Here is a 15,503-nt window from a genome sequence, read left to right on the forward strand (position 1 = left end):
AAGGAACTCAAAGCAGGCATCGTCAAGATCTCTGAAACCAAGGATGGAAGCTGCATTTCGTATTTCGTGGATATTGTCTTTTCCACAGAGCAGTTTGGAAGTGTAGGCAAAGTTCAGCAACTGCTCAAAGCCATTAACTGTTATCTGTAAAAGAAGATCAATGACACACAGAGTTATTATCTGTGTTTTGCTGCACTTTTTAATTAAAACTAGTTAAAACCTTGCCCTACACATTCTGAATACCTCCTACATGATTACTCAAAATTACTGAAACCTGTGTGACTTAGTTTTGAGCTACATTTTTTAATAGGGATTTGCAAAATTGTGACTTTTCCATAAGAAAAAAAACAACTAAACATTGACAACAAACTGGTAAAGCTTTCTGTCCCTAATCTAAATTTGTTCCAATATCAAAAAAAGATAACCAGGCAAAATATTAGCCAATTTTATAATTGTTTATAGGGTCCACTAAAAAATACCCACCAATAATAACAGAACATAAGAAAACATCAATTACAAATTACAACTGTTTACGATTGTCCATACAAATACAAATATGTATACGGTTTATGGACAAATGAATGGCTATATAATAATGAACCATATTAAACTGTCTATCATACTGTTCTTTTACACCTTATTGACACCGGCCTATTTCTGGAGATTGTAGATGGGTCGGACTTCCATTTACGGAGGTTTGGTTTAGCCTTCCTGTCCACTACTGGTAGTACATCCTGGTAGTGTTCCTCGTCTTTGGATGCCATGACTTTTCAGTCATTGACAACAAACTGGTAAAGCATTGAATTAACCAACAATACCCACCAGTCTGTTTTTAGATTTCTGTCAATGTCAGAAAAAAAACCCAGCATATTTGTACCTACAGGGACATTATACTGTATGTCATGTTTTCTTTGTTGTGATTTTGCCATCTCGTACAGGGGAAGTACAGTGTACTCTCCATATCTCACTTCACTTTTTGCTGTCATGTGTTCCCATTTTCTATCTCATGAAGTGACATATCTCACCTGTTCGGGCAGGACGATGACGGCTCCCTGCTGTGTGAGGTTAGAGAGCCTGTGTGTGAAATACTCGCTGCATGAAGCCAGCACTGAACAATGAGCTCTGAAACTCTGACCTTCCACAAGCACGGTAACATCACACAACATGTCTCTGCGACGCTGCTCGTCCAGACACTGCAGCACATGGAGGGAATGCACTGTCGACTCAAATGTAAACACAGACGACCGGGGAGCAGCCATGGTCCATCAGAAGCGTCTGTTTACACACAAGACATTAATCATTTACAACATTCTTAAACTGTAAATAAAAAAAATAACCAACACAAAGTTATGCCTACCTTATAAATCTAATTGTGTACGTCCACATATCTCAGAGTGCTAACAAAAGTCCCAGCAGTAGAGATGACATGGCTATTTGTATATGGAATGTTGTTGAACAAGGCTGTTTCCCAGAAAGCCAGATCTCAACCAGGCAACAAACTAAAAACTGAGCTTGACTCAGTCTTAAGGCTCGTGTGTGAGCATGAGAGCGAAGGAGAGACACAGTGTGACTGACGTGTGTTTTTGTCTGACGTGTATGTGTGTGTGTGTGTCTGTCTGTGTGTGTGTGTGTGTGTGTGTGTTGGAACAGCTCAGATTGTAACTAAGTGACGCTGACTCATGCACTCTTGCTGATAAAGGATGAGCAAGCATGTATTCCACACTAATCCCACCCCTGGATGTTTCTGGTAAACTAACAAGCCCTTACCATAAAATCCCTGTAAAGATTCACCGTGAACCCATTTCTGGGATTGAGGTAAAGTCTTACTTTTTGTCTCTTGTGTGTCTTTAGCTTTAAAAACTGAAAACCATAGAGAAGACTTTTGTTTTTCTTGTGTCTGCATTTGTCATTATATGTAAAAATAAATAAATACATAAACTCATATGTTCATTATATTGCATAATTGTGAAAGTCACCAGCCCTCCCCTGAGAAAAGGTTGAAACTTGTGTTATACCTGAGTGATGATGGGCAGAATTACAAGGGTAAAAAAAAGGTCAGTAAAACTGCTATTGTGAAGAGGAGTGGAATCAGCTGTAATGATATTAGGGGAAAATTTCCCTTTGCTCAGATACTGTGAATATAAGAGTGAACAGAGGGAGTGAGTGTGTGCTTACAAGTGTGGCAGAGCTGTTTGTTGAGGAAAGTGTTTCTAAGTTATTTATTTCTTTTATTTTTTTTATGAATTCTTGTGCATTTAAAATCTGTGTGGTTTACTTGTGTTCTTACTGATGCTCATAGCTTTAGCCAGTCTGTTGATCTTGTAAAGCAACCTAGAAGACTAGTTATCCCCCCCCCCCCCCCCTCCAAAAAAAAGCAGATGAAAAATGGAGCAGAACTAGTTAAAGTATTGCATGCACAGTTCCTAACTGAAGCTACTACTCCTGACAAAATTTTACTAGATGAAACATATGCCTCATAGGTCAATGAATCACTAAATTTCACTATACTTGTATTATATTTTCCTGGAGGTGTGCACTTATTATATTTAATTAACAGTTTTTTATTTACTTATGTATATTTTCTTTTCTATATTTTAGTGTTTCTTCTTTTCATTCAAAATAATTCTGGAGCATTTGTAAAAAAAAAAAAAAAAAAAAAAAAAAAAAGAAAGAAAATTTCCCCCTGGGACAAATACAGTATTTCTGATTGTGAATCAAAATCAAAAAGTAGTAAGAATGAAGTTAAAACACTTCTATGTATCTGTTTATGGGACTCCACATCCCACAATGCAATGTATGAAAATGTCAAACAAGAGTGTTTAGGGTGAAAATGAAAACATTTTGACGTCTTTCATTTCTTTTTAGAATAAATTATGTTTGAGTCACTGATCAATGAGGCATACACTATTATTTTACCTTTAAAAAATGCATCAGGATACCTTTAATGACACCTTATTTCTGCTTATTTGTTACTCTTTTTTGTTCATTATTGGCCAATTGGACTTTCATTTTCTAAGAAATTCATGTTTGTTTTTAAAGTAACTCTAGCTTGTGTCACATGATTTGTAAAAAGACAGAAGTCTGCTCTTGGCAGACCGTTCAATCAGGTGACGAACATCTCATATTTCCGGGATGAAGTAATCCTGCAGTTAATAGAAAGGCTTTAGTTCCTCTTCTTCTTTCTGTGTAAATCCAGCAGCGAGGAGGCCATACAGCACATGAAAACACCAACAAAACCACAGGCTTTAAAAAAAATGAAACAGAGGAGGGCGCGCTTGTGTTACACTTGGACACAATTTATTACGAGATAATAATAATAAACATCACTTATGTTGCTTTTTTTCCTAAACAAAAACATGCTAGCTAGCGAAACAAAATGTACACCTCTTAAAATGTCATGATGCAGCTACTGGTAAATGGTTAATTGTGTTTTTCAGACACACTCATAGAGCAAGTCATACACTCTTCCTGAAATACACATGGACCACATGGAAGCATTTTTTTTTAGCTTCCTCATATAAGAGTTTAGTCTCTACGGGACCTGAGGCCGATATCAGCGTATCTGTTCACATTCACAGCAGATGGCACGATAACATTTACCACCGGGTGTTGCAACTGCAGCCGAAAGTGTGGTAACATGTTGTATCTCTGTTGAATCACCATGACACCATCACTGTGATTACTCAGCATGCACCTTCCTGTGCACTAAGCATTCACACACAGTGACATTGTGCAGCATTAGCTGGTTTAGCTGACCCCATTATTTCTGCTTCCAGGCCCGGTGTCCGATAATGTCATGATGTGGTCTCAGGTACCGGCGGAGTCCAGAGGTCACGAGGAGTCTTGCCTCGTCCGATTGGTCAGGTAGAGCGTCTCCAGCTGCTGAGAGCGCTCGCTGTGGACCGTCACCAAGGTGCGGTTCTCGTCTGTTAGACGTCGGAACTCGTCCTCGAGACGGGCGATTTCCATGGCAACCTTTTCATCCTCTACCAGCTCAGCCAATAACTTACGCCTGGATGAATGAGATTTAAAAACCAGTGCGTCGGTTAGTTTTAATTTTGTACTTTTTGTAATGTAACTTTTAAAAAAGGGATCCTCCACTATGTTCACAAATGTGGCCTAAAATCTTTGAAATAAATAGAAGATATATGTTTAACAAAATGCATTATGCACCATATTCGTTTTATTAACTTTTAAAAGATGGGACTACTTTAACGTTTTAAAAACTGTGTTCCACCAATCATGTGATTGAAGACGTCACATACTGTACACCCAGTTGCCTGTAAACATCCTATTGTTTTCTATTGGAGTGAAGCATTCAGCCTGCTTTTTCAGGTTATTTAACAGCTTTTTCAATCAAAATAATTTGTGCTGCTTCTGGTTGCCCTAAAAATCAGGAAAAGTTAAAGATTTTGATGTAAACCTCTGTTGTTTACCGAAAGAGGATAAAAACAGTTTTGACCCGAAACATAATCTATGATTGCAGGGGATGACAGTTCCAACTGTGGTTTGGTAGTAGACAATGAAGCAGAGAAGAAGAGCTCTCCAAAGGGACTTTTAAAGGCTTGTTATACTTTGCAGACAGCGCGCGCACTCCACAGGAGCGCATTGGTGTTTATACTTGGTGCATTCACCATTGAAATACCGGCAGCCAAGACAGGGGGCGGTAGAGAAAATTCTACAGGAAGTAGTAGCAGTACAGGACTGTACTAAAGAAGAAAAGCCCGCGAAAGGAAGTAAAACATCAACGATGGCGGCAGCAAGTCAGGCTCGTAGAAGGGAGCAGGAATTGCTATGTTTGTGGTTGTTGGCTGCTCTTGCAGTGAGACATGACCTGAAATCTTATTTCATGACAGGTCTTGTGCCCTGGCAGGACACAGTGATTAGGAGATGGTGTTTGAACTAATGTGAAATAAATAATAAAATAAATAAATAATAAATAATAAAATCACCAAACTTGAGTACACTGTTTCCATTGATTTTTTTTATTTATTTATTTTTATAAAATACAAACACACAAATAAGAAACAAGCAAAGTCAATAAAAAATAAAGCAATAAAATAAACAAGCATAATGTTACAAACAGAATACACAACTGCTGTTTAGGAGTTCTTTGGAAGTGTTTTGAGTGCCTCTAAAAGCACCCTGTGCACTTGAAATTGCACCTCAGTTTTCCTTTAATGGTGTCCATTTTGAAATAAGTGAGAACCGCGCACGACAAGTTTGAAATAGTGGAGGAACACAACCAGGTGCTTAAAGTGTGGGGTGCGCGGTGACGTCATTTTTGGCGCAGGCATCCCGCACAGTCCCGCGCCCGTCAAGCATCAACCAGGCTTTACGCCCCCTTAAACAGTGCACGGCTGACACTGGTGGCTGAAGTTAGAGTGTACATCACAGACTGTTGAAGGACTCCCACCCAAAAGCACTTCTGTCCTCAGGGTTTGTGCGTCTTCAATCACGTGATTTCAAGATGGCGGAATACAGGTTTTAAAATGGTAAAGTAGACTCATTGCAAAATAAAACATTTTGTTAGGGATAGACCCTCTAAGAATGACTTTTGAAAGATTTTAGGCCACATTTGTAAAGACAGTGGAGCCGTCACAAGGACAATGCACTGGGTACTTTGCAGACAGGATATCTGAATAGGAAACTTTCAACAGGACTCAACAGATACACTTTTACTACTAAACCAATCACTGTAAAGTTGTGGTTTTTTGTTGAGCTGTGAATTTTGTTGATGTATGGTGACAAAAGAAAAAACTGAAACAATTTAATATTAAGTTTAAAAATTCAATAAATGTTTATGTAGATATGTACCTTCTTGTGTCCCCAAGAGTACAACTTTGAAAACCAGAAATAGCAAAAACATTGAAAACATTTCAAATTAGAAGTTTCTGAACTGTAAATAAAATTTAAAAACACATGTTATTATAAACATAACAGATTGTATATCTATAATTAAATAGATAAACACTTCCAAAATGGTACAGGTAAGTTTACTGTTGGAAAAAAAAAAGGTGTGTTCCGCATTTGTTACGAAATGAACAAAGGCTCACAAAACACTGTAATTATTTGCCGGTGATACTTAAAACATTGAAACTTGTTTATTCGTCATGCAGAATTTCTAGAAAAACCTCTTTGTTTCTCCAACCATTTTCTTACTTCTATGTTGGTCACGTGCACCAATGATGCATTTAACTTTGTGTGAGGATCAGTGGATCATAGCACAACTGCAAGTATTAAATACCAAGATTTACTTCCACACTGACTCATCGTGTTCTCATTCAAGGCTGCACTAATCAATGTGCCTCGCTGCTCCTTATTTAGAGTCTGTGTATGTGTGTGTATGTGTGTTAGCGTGTGAGTACATGATTGTGTGTGTGTAGTGGGGAAACAGCAAGGCTGCAAGGGCCTCCAAAATCCCACTGCTAAGACTAGTCACAGCTGCCGAGGGCACAGGGGACGTGTGTGTGTGTGTGTGTTTCATATTGTCCTTTACTTAGTTTTGTTAAGAGAATAATTCACACAAACGAGTGAAAAAAAACCTGAATGATTGACATTCTGCTCGACTGTGATTATGTGGGCGGATATAGTGTAAGCACAAGTATTAGCTATTAAAAATGTGCCATCTGGTGGATATTTTAATCCAATACGCTTTACATTCTGCTACATCTAAGTATGTCAGTCAATAGTATACCATTATCTATAAAAAGATCAGCTAATGTTCTGCATATATGAGCTAATATGTGTTTATTTTCAGCCCAGCTTCAAGAAATTCATGACAGTCACTAAATGAACTTTCACTAATTCTTTGCGTGCAACAACACATTTTTCCCATATTTTACGCACTGCAGGGAATGATATAAATATATTTGTGTCACGCAGCACATAGAGTACATGTTTTTTGTTCAGGCTGCGCATCATGTTAGTGCTTCCTGGTGGGGATTGCAAAGTGATGCAATTTAATCACAACCATAACCATAACCCTGACTGAAGTGTTGTAAGGAAGCGGATTAGTGCCAATTATGATGAAGAAAATAATTTTGAGAATAAAGTTGAAATGTAAAAATGTAGGTCAAAAAATGATATTAAAATCAACTGTCTGCTAATGAAGTCAAAGCTATGGAAGCTGACAAGGGCCAATTCACCATATATTACAACAAACAGCAGAGCGTGGTGTCTACAAAATTGTCATAGGGTGAATTGGCCCTAGTCCGCTTCCGTAGATTTTGACTTTAATAGCAATCTTTCATCTTTTGTCAAAATATTGTATTTTGAGTTTATTTTCTAAATTTAGACTTTAATCTAATTTTTCCGACTTTAATCTAGACATTATATTTAAACTTTATTCTCAAATTTTTAACTTTGTTCTTGATTTGGCCAAAATAATTTTATCCATCAAAATTGGCCCTAATCCGCTTCTGTAGTGTTGTAATAATTCATTACAGCCCAAAAAAACTTCCAATCGAACACATTGACTTGAAAAGTTGTGTTTGCAAAAAGAGAAATTATTATTTTCGTGACAGTGTCACATTTCCCTGTGAGATTGTGTTGTTATTTTATGTTTATATGCAACACAGTGTATGGTAATGAATGCACTGGTTTGAAATCCAATCTGTTTTAATGGCATCTCTACGTTTTTGTGAGACTATGCCATTTTCACGATGCGGGTGTTTTCTTAGGACCTTACTTTTGATCTTCCAGCACAGCGATCTCATGTTTGACCTGGTGGAACTCCCGTGCCATCCTGCAGTGTTCCTTGTAGACCTGAACGCTCTCCCTCATAGACACACAAGGAGGCACTGGCTGTAATTTGTCAAACAAGAAAAATACTTCTGACTCATCAAAGACAGTATGGGTTTTTGATCTGTTGAACATGTTCTGATGCTAAGCAACTGTATTATTGTATTTTTTCAGGAAATTTACTTTGATCTCCTGACTTGTTTCGACTGTCAACTGTCAGTCTTCCTCAGAGGCATCTGCTGATCACTTTGATGCGTCCTTATGAGTAATTTTTGGGCATGGCCAACTTGACAGTTCTGTCAGGCTGGCCACGCCCACTGTCGCCCGATGGTCTCTGGAGAAGAGAGTCCGAGGTGTGGGAGAGTGAAAATGTTCCCTCATAAGGACACATCAAAGCGATCAGTAGACACCTTTGAGGAAGACTGGCAGTTGACAAACGAAACATGTCAGGAGATCAAAGTAAATTTCCTGAAAAAAGTTGTCTGAATAAATGAAACCTTAACATTTTATTCAAAAAGACGACAAAATTAACTTGCTGGAATTATATTATTGTAATTCTCTCTTTACAGTAGCCATATGATCTTCTAATCAGTGCACAGATTGAGTTTAAGACATTATTTTAATGTGCAAACATCATTTTAAAAGCAGTATTGTTCTTATTTACAATAAACATTAAACATTTGCAACAGTCTGTGATTATACAGTGAGTGTAGAAGGATGTACTTTATGTACCTGCAAGCGATGCTCAAGATCTGGGAAAGTCTGTGAGAGGTCCTCCACATCATTTACATCTGTACGAACAAAATACACAACAACAGTCCGCGCTTTAATTTGAATGCACTCGATTTTATACAAACAAGTGCACATCAATGAATGAGCTCATTTCTTTTTATTAATCCATTATGCTGCTGACTAGTAGGTTTGTTTTTTTGTGCTGATAAATGTTGATGGATTTTGTTTATTGTTGTTTTATAATTTTATAGTTTGACCCGCTTATAGTTAGAAAGGTAATTTTGATATTAAATCATTGCGCAACAAACACAATCAAAAGATAATCAAGTGGAAAAAGTTCACAGTTTTAAGTTAAGCAGTTCTTTTAGTTGTATGTTGTCCTATGAAAGCATAGGAAATTAACAGGAATTATTGCATACATTTGAATTAATTTTACTTGTGTTAACAAAAATTAAAAAAGCATAATGAATAATTTCAGCTGAAAAAAAAATAAAAAAAATTGAAAGACTAAAGCCAGGGTAGAGCTTTTACTGACTGTAATTCTCTCACATTAAAAACACGTAAATGTTCTATTATTACCAACTATTTTTCAGTGTAAGGTTACAGCGTGTTGCCATTGGGGAGGAGTTAATTTACAGCATGTTATTTTCTATAAAAAGACTGACTGTTTTAGAGAAAAAATGTGTTATTCTTTTGAAACGTGTTGCAAAAATGTTTCCATGGAAAATAAAATGTACTCAAATAATACAGTGAGTTTTGTTTACTGTATGACTAGTCAATAAGCGCATCAGACAGCTGTTTTAATACTTTTCTCTGCCTCATAAAATGTCCCCGAATGAAATTCAATCGGGGTGCTTGTGTGACACCGCTGCATAGTAACACAGTGTGACACTTATAAGACATGTCGTCCTACTGAACAGAACAGCAGCAGCGATCTGTTGGCTTTGAAAGACACGCAGGGTAAAGAGTGAGAATAAAGATGGACAACTATGCAGCAGACACACAAACAAAGAGTGCAGAATGCGACTCAGACAGACATGCAGCCATGCAGACACAAACACACACTGGGCTCTGCCTCGACAGCAATGCCCCCCTGGAGTTGTGGAACACATGTGGAGAATCCTGGGGTGATGCAACTTTCTAAAAGTGGGAGTATTAGTGGCTCAGCCTTCAGTCGAGGGGCCAATTATAATGTTGGATAAATACAGTTCTCATGCTTGGGATTGACACAGTGTGTGGTTATGACAGGCATGAAGTCATGAAGCTGGAGCAGGATGAAGAACCCCGGATGGAGCACAGAGCCCCCCCTTCCTGTTGAGAAACATTAAAGGAGACTAAACTAAAAGTTTGCTTAATAATCTAAACTCATTTTAGTTCAGGGGCCAAATATGGACCAGTTTGACCTCAAGTGGGCCGTAGATTTTACGTGATAAGGTGAACTTTTACATTATTGTGCTAGAGGAGTTTTGTCCAATTGTTCGTGAGAAATTGCGCAATTTTTGGAAAATTTTGGTAAAGCTTGAACTTTTATAAATAAGGCTGACATTACGCTGTTAACCAAACCCTAACCCTACCAAACACAATAGATCCCTCCACCTAGCCCAAAAAATGCTAACATAGCTCCAAAGGTGTCATAATTTAGCGAACAACACTTAATGACTTATTTGGTCATTCAAACAACAATTCATGTTTTCTGTCATTTTTACTTTCTCCTGAGGGTTGAATTGGATGCTCTAAAGCTCCAGATTTGGCCCTCGGGTCTTGAATTTGACACGTGCTATAGATGGTGAGATTCAGATGTGCATTAAAGGCTCTGAATGTGAAACCAAAATTAAAACATGAAAATCCTGCAGGGACTACAGTGATCCTTGGGCTTTAGGGTTAATATGATGAAAGGATAAAAAAAGGAGAAACTTTTATACAGTAAAGAGGAGGGATTAAAAGATGTAAAATAATCAGAGGTGAAAGTAAAGAATTACAAATGCTCATTTTACTGTAATTGCTTTTATGGGTACTTGTACTTTTTGAGTATATTACTTAAGTACATGTTAAAAGTAGTAAAGTCATGTGTTACATTACATTGTTACACTAAATGATCAACAGACATTGTGAAACTACAAAACATTACATCAAATGCATCACATCATAGCCGACCAACCAGATTAAACATAATGCACCGTGCCAAAACAGCATTGAATGGAGGTTATTTCCTCAGTTTTAGAGTTCATAAATGTAGCTATACTTGATAATTATTTTTTTTATTTGGAATTGAATTAATTGGTGTTATTTTATTCTTAAAATCATTTTATACAGATGTCTTTGTGGAAAATAAATTCAGTTCCATTTGTGCAAGATTAGGTCTTTTCCTTTTTAAGTTTATACATGAAATGTTTACTGTATGTAAGGGAACCGCGGAAATATTTTATTACCAAAAAACATGGGGGTGTAAAAGTAACTCGTAACTTTTAATTTGAGTATTATTTATTGAGCTACTTTTTAACTTGTACTTGAGTGTTTTATGTATGACTTTCGTGTACTTGTACTTGAGTACAATTTCAATCAAGTAACAGTACTTCTACTTGAGTAGAATGTAGCACCTCTGAAAATAATAAATATGTATACTGTATTTCCAGGCCTTTTTCTTAATGCACTATTAGAGTTGAGTGTGTCCTTTATCTCACTTCCTGGGAGAAATATGGCAGTAAGGGCATGAGGTCAGAGCTGGGTGGAGAAGGACTGGAAGTGTTAACTGCTTATATATATAGGCCAGTGTTCTAAAAGTTGAACGGTGAATCAGGCAGCAGGACAGTGTTAGTATTAGAAAGGAAACCTGAATCTTCCATTGCAATGAGGCAGCTGCTCTCCCACTGCTTGGCCCCTCTGCAGTAAAACATCCTGACAGACGTAGCTGCCATGCATCAATGATGTGTGTGATGACGCGGGTGCTTTTAATTGAAAGTAACGTGAAATATTAAGCAGGAGCGTGCAATAATGTGCATTTTGCATGAGCGCAGCTGTGCATACACATTACGCACACATGCTGTGCTTTGTTTATTCTTACAGAAATAGAGAAAGCAGCACAGCGAGGTTAAAGTGATATGGTGTGAGGCAGCAGGGGTGATTGTGTCAACTGGTCTGTACTGGTGGGAAGAATGTCGAACACGTTTTGCATACTGGGAACGCAGAGAGAGTAGAAATCCAGACTTCATGCGGCGTTACATGATCTGTTGCTGCAACTAATCTGAAAATAAACTGCATTATTTTTAATACCCAAAGAAAAAAAAAAAAAGAACAAGTTGTCAGTGAGTGTGTGATACTACCTGATGTGTCGCCAAGGCTGAAGGCAATTCTTACTTCAGATTTATCAGGGGACACTCTTCTGGTTGAGGTGATCATTTATCCCTTCATGGGGCCACAGGGACGAAACACAGGCATTAACACAGTGGAGTGAAGAAACTCAAGACAGTAACAATCATTTTTACAAAGCCCCAGGCATGACATGGTAGAAAAAAACGTAATATGGGGATGAATTATAGCTTCGACGTTCACACGAAAGTTGTACCTATGAAACCATACTCACAATAACGATACAAAACCATATTTTTGGAAAGGGGGAATAAAAAAAACGCCAAAAAAGTTTGAAAAATAACCATGCTTTATTTGACTAATTCTAGGCATATTTGCATTTTATACTGGAAGGGTGTAAAAAAAAAAATCGATTCTGCGATACTTCACGATATTTCACCGCAATTATCATATCAATGCAAAAAAACGTAGAATTTGATTTTTTAAAATCATTTTTTAAACGAAAAAAAAAAAAAAACATTTAATTGCGCTAACATATGCATAGCACGTAAACACCCGGTCACTAGGTGTCAGTGAACCACATCAGACCTTGTTAAAACAACCTCACTCCTCAATGCATTTTAGCTTGAAAGTTGATTTATTTTCATAAAACATGTATGTGGTTACTTTGGTTAAGAAATTAAGAACTTAACATTATCAGAATCTGTTGTAGAAGCAAAAATGTCACTTTTTTGAAAAATGTAAATTAACAGTTTGATAAACACATCACTTGTTTTTGATATTGGTATGTGAATTACAGTTAGCTACCATTTACTTTAATTTAAAGAAATGAAATAAATTGTATTTCATACCACTTTGTACTTGTAAAAGGTGAAATTTGTAATTACTGATCACAATGTATATTGTATTGTTAGAGTCAGGATAGATCGGGATATATCTTATTGTAACATGCAAATTGTATCGTATCGTCAGAATCGTGGCAATGCACACCCTTATTATACTCTGAGAATATAGAATACAAAATAAACAATAATTTAAATAGGACAATTTTTTCCACTTTAACGTGCAAAAAGTTTCACTACGTAAATAAATGCAAAATATCACAGTATTGTACTTGCAATATTGCAATAGTGTGGCATCACAATATTGCAATATTACACTTACAAACAACTTATACGTTTTAATATCGTTATAGCTTGTCGCACGATATATCGTCCCAAACTTGTTTATTGCAACACTTTTCAGAATGTCACATTTTTTGTAGCTCAACACCAACATAAAGTTCCGTCATACTATCCCTGTCCATATTATTATGATAATATCACTATAGTGTTTTGTGTGCATGGTCTCACTAATTCTTGGCCACAATTTAATTTTTGACTTTGACCATGTCATTTCTGGACACCTCTTTAAAGCTCTTTCCATATTTGGAGTGTATTGTTTTATATCTTACCTAAATATACAATCATCTGTCAGTCACACTTTGTCCTATAAAGTTAATGAAATAAATAAATAGGATCAAGTTTTCCAGGAACACTTCACACACTGTTAATTTCACTAAACCTTGATCTTGATCAGCTGCTAAAACCAGAGTTCCATTCCCTGATTAGATCTTTATTCGTTTTCCAACCCACTTAAGTGTTTATTCCTTAGGGGAGCACGATATTTGATTTCAATCAGCGATAACTAAATACTGAGCTCAGCAGTTGATGTGTTGGTTTGGAATGAAAGCCGACAGACTCTTTGATATAAAGCATGTGATGAAATGCTCCATGGATGCGCACAGACACCAGTTTAATCACGCGTTTAGAGCAGCAGTGGGTTTAAATAATTATAGAATTATAAAGCAGACAAAGACTCTAGGTTTTCTCTAAGCTTTTTTTTTTTATATATTAGAGCATTTGCCATGGTAACACATTCTGTGATCTTCTGGTATAAATTCAATATTTTCCCCAAAATAGATTTGTATTTGGATCAAGGACACCTACATTTAATAGATCCCTCACCGAAACATACATTAGATATTTTAATAACTATACCAACGTGAAGTTACAACAATAATAAATCAATACATGACAGATGGAAGTGTTGAATCAAGCACTTTTTTTTTTAAACAGTCGTAAAGCAGACGCGTGTGGCAACAGGACAGTGTTTGTTACCTAAAGCAGAACGATCTCCGTCTTGAAAAAAAAAAAAATCCTTGAAGTGAAGTTCAAACTCAGGCTGCGGTTTGTCCTCAGTTTGAGTCTTTGTTCGTTTCACCGTCAGAACAAAGTTGAAGTCTCCCCGGAGAAGTGCGCTTGGGTCTCAGCCGCCGCGCCTTTGCGCAAATCCGGCCAAAATGGCACAGCTACAGGTAGACTTTCTATATCATGAGAATATATACAGACACTTAAAAATAATCTGGATTCTTGTCAGGGGAAAAAAAAGACGTTTTCTCTGAGAATAAAAACAAAGGTGAGTCAGCTTTGCGTGGATTTAACGGCCTCCAGGTTTACGCACGGAGCGCAGCCATGTGGAGAGGAGCAGCAGACAGAGCGCAATCGGCGCAGGAATGCTGTCCTCTGTCCCCCACCGCGGCCCGGGCCCAATTAAATGTCTCAGATGACATGACTTTAGGCCGAAAAAATGCCCACAGCCACTGCGCGCGCGCGCACGCGCACACACACACACACACACACACACACACACACACACACACACACACACACACACACACACACACACACACACACACACACACACACACACACACACACACACACACACACACACACACACACACACACACACACACACACACACACACACACTAATCTGTAGCTTGTGATATGATACCCTCAACAGTCTGATATTGTTCCGCAATATATCAGAAAAATGTTATTTAAAAAAGAAACAAAAAAAAAAAAACGAATCATTTTTGGTCTCCAAAAATTCTGAAATTTCAACCAATTGTTTCTTAGTTATTCAGTTGGCACACTGCAGATTTTTAATTTGATCAGATGAACACTTTCTGAGATATGGCCAATTTAGTGAGGGGGGCATGTGTTTATTTTCACTTGTCCTTATTTTTCTTCCATTTTCAGCTTCCAATATCTCAGGAACTACATCACATTGGAAACTGAAATTTGGTACAGGAATACAGCCTCACCTACTCTCTCAGGTACATTTAGGGACAAAAATGCACTATCCTATCTGGACATGCCAGCTCCTCTAAATTGGAAAAAAAATTTGTTGGGGTTTTGGAACGCAAAAATTGACACATTCCCCTAAATTGGCCATATCTCAACAAGTATGAATACAATCAAATGAAAATAAAAAATAAAAAATACAGTCTGCCTATTGAATAATTAAGGAACAATCGGTCAACGTTTCAGAATTATTTGAATCCAAAGTGCGTGGGATGTCCTGAGAATTTATTTATGAAATGACTCATGACTGAAATATCTACATTTTCTGGCAGCATTTGAGACCTTAGGACATTGACAATCTTCTGCAGTTGAAAAGACATCTGGGGGTGTTTTCCCCTAATATTCTTACATGTCACTAACTGGAGCAACACACTTGTCTTTCTTTGTACTGTCCTCCCTAATTCCTTTACCCCTCACTCAGGTGCAACATTGCCCTCTATTTTATATCTTTCCCCATATTAAAGTAGAATCTATTCCTTTGGGAGGGCTGGTCACAATCATGCAATAGAACACATGTACAGTATATTATCT

General features: G+C 37.3%; 1 protein-coding gene and 1 long non-coding RNA gene across 3 annotated transcripts; one reads left to right on the plus strand and one right to left on the minus strand.

The window, feature by feature from the left end:
• The first annotated feature begins 1,634 nt into the window (after window positions 1-1,634).
• LOC114475436 (uncharacterized) lies at window positions 1,635-4,961 on the plus strand. Its single transcript, XR_003675467.1, has 2 exons — window positions 1,635-1,815; window positions 3,777-4,961. It is a non-coding gene; the product is annotated as an uncharacterized LOC114475436 (long non-coding RNA).
• On the minus strand, window positions 3,275-14,402 carry map3k7cl (map3k7 C-terminal like). Of its 2 annotated transcripts, XM_028466212.1 has the most exons (6): window positions 13,941-14,402; window positions 11,796-11,877; window positions 11,537-11,716; window positions 8,476-8,534; window positions 7,691-7,806; window positions 3,275-4,012 (listed from the first exon to the last, which is right to left on the minus strand). In XM_028466212.1, the coding sequence occupies exons 3-6, from the start codon at window positions 11,682-11,684 to the stop codon at window positions 3,832-3,834; spliced, it is 504 nt and encodes a 167-aa protein (XP_028322013.1). In that variant the 5' UTR covers window positions 11,685-11,716; window positions 11,796-11,877; window positions 13,941-14,402; the 3' UTR covers window positions 3,275-3,831. The 2 variants fall into 2 exon arrangements, with proteins under 2 accessions (XP_028322013.1, XP_028322014.1); XM_028466213.1 differs by lacking the exon at window positions 11,537-11,716 and having other exon boundaries at window positions 3,280-4,012; window positions 13,941-14,389.
• Between the last annotated feature and the right edge of the window lie 1,101 nt (window positions 14,403-15,503).

Source organism: Gouania willdenowi, chromosome 14 (assembly GCF_900634775.1).
Source record: "Gouania willdenowi chromosome 14, fGouWil2.1, whole genome shotgun sequence".
NCBI lineage: Eukaryota > Metazoa > Chordata > Actinopteri > Blenniiformes > Gobiesocidae > Gouania > Gouania willdenowi.

What these genes read in the sequence shown, in the direction of transcription:
- map3k7cl (XM_028466212.1), bottom strand. Translation starts at nt 11,684, where the DNA reads ATGAAGTCTGGATTTCTACTCTCTCTGCGTTCCCAGTATGCAAAACGT. An exon ending in GTGCTGCTTTCTCTATTTCT is followed by an intron (nt 8,535 to 11,536) that starts GTAAGAATAAAC and finishes TTGTTCGTACAG; the next exon opens with ATGTAAATGATGTGGAGGAC. An exon ending in GCTGTGCTGGAAGATCAAAA is followed by an intron (nt 4,013 to 7,690) that starts GTAAGGTCCTAA and finishes TCATTCATCCAG; the next exon opens with GCGTAAGTTATTGGCTGAGC.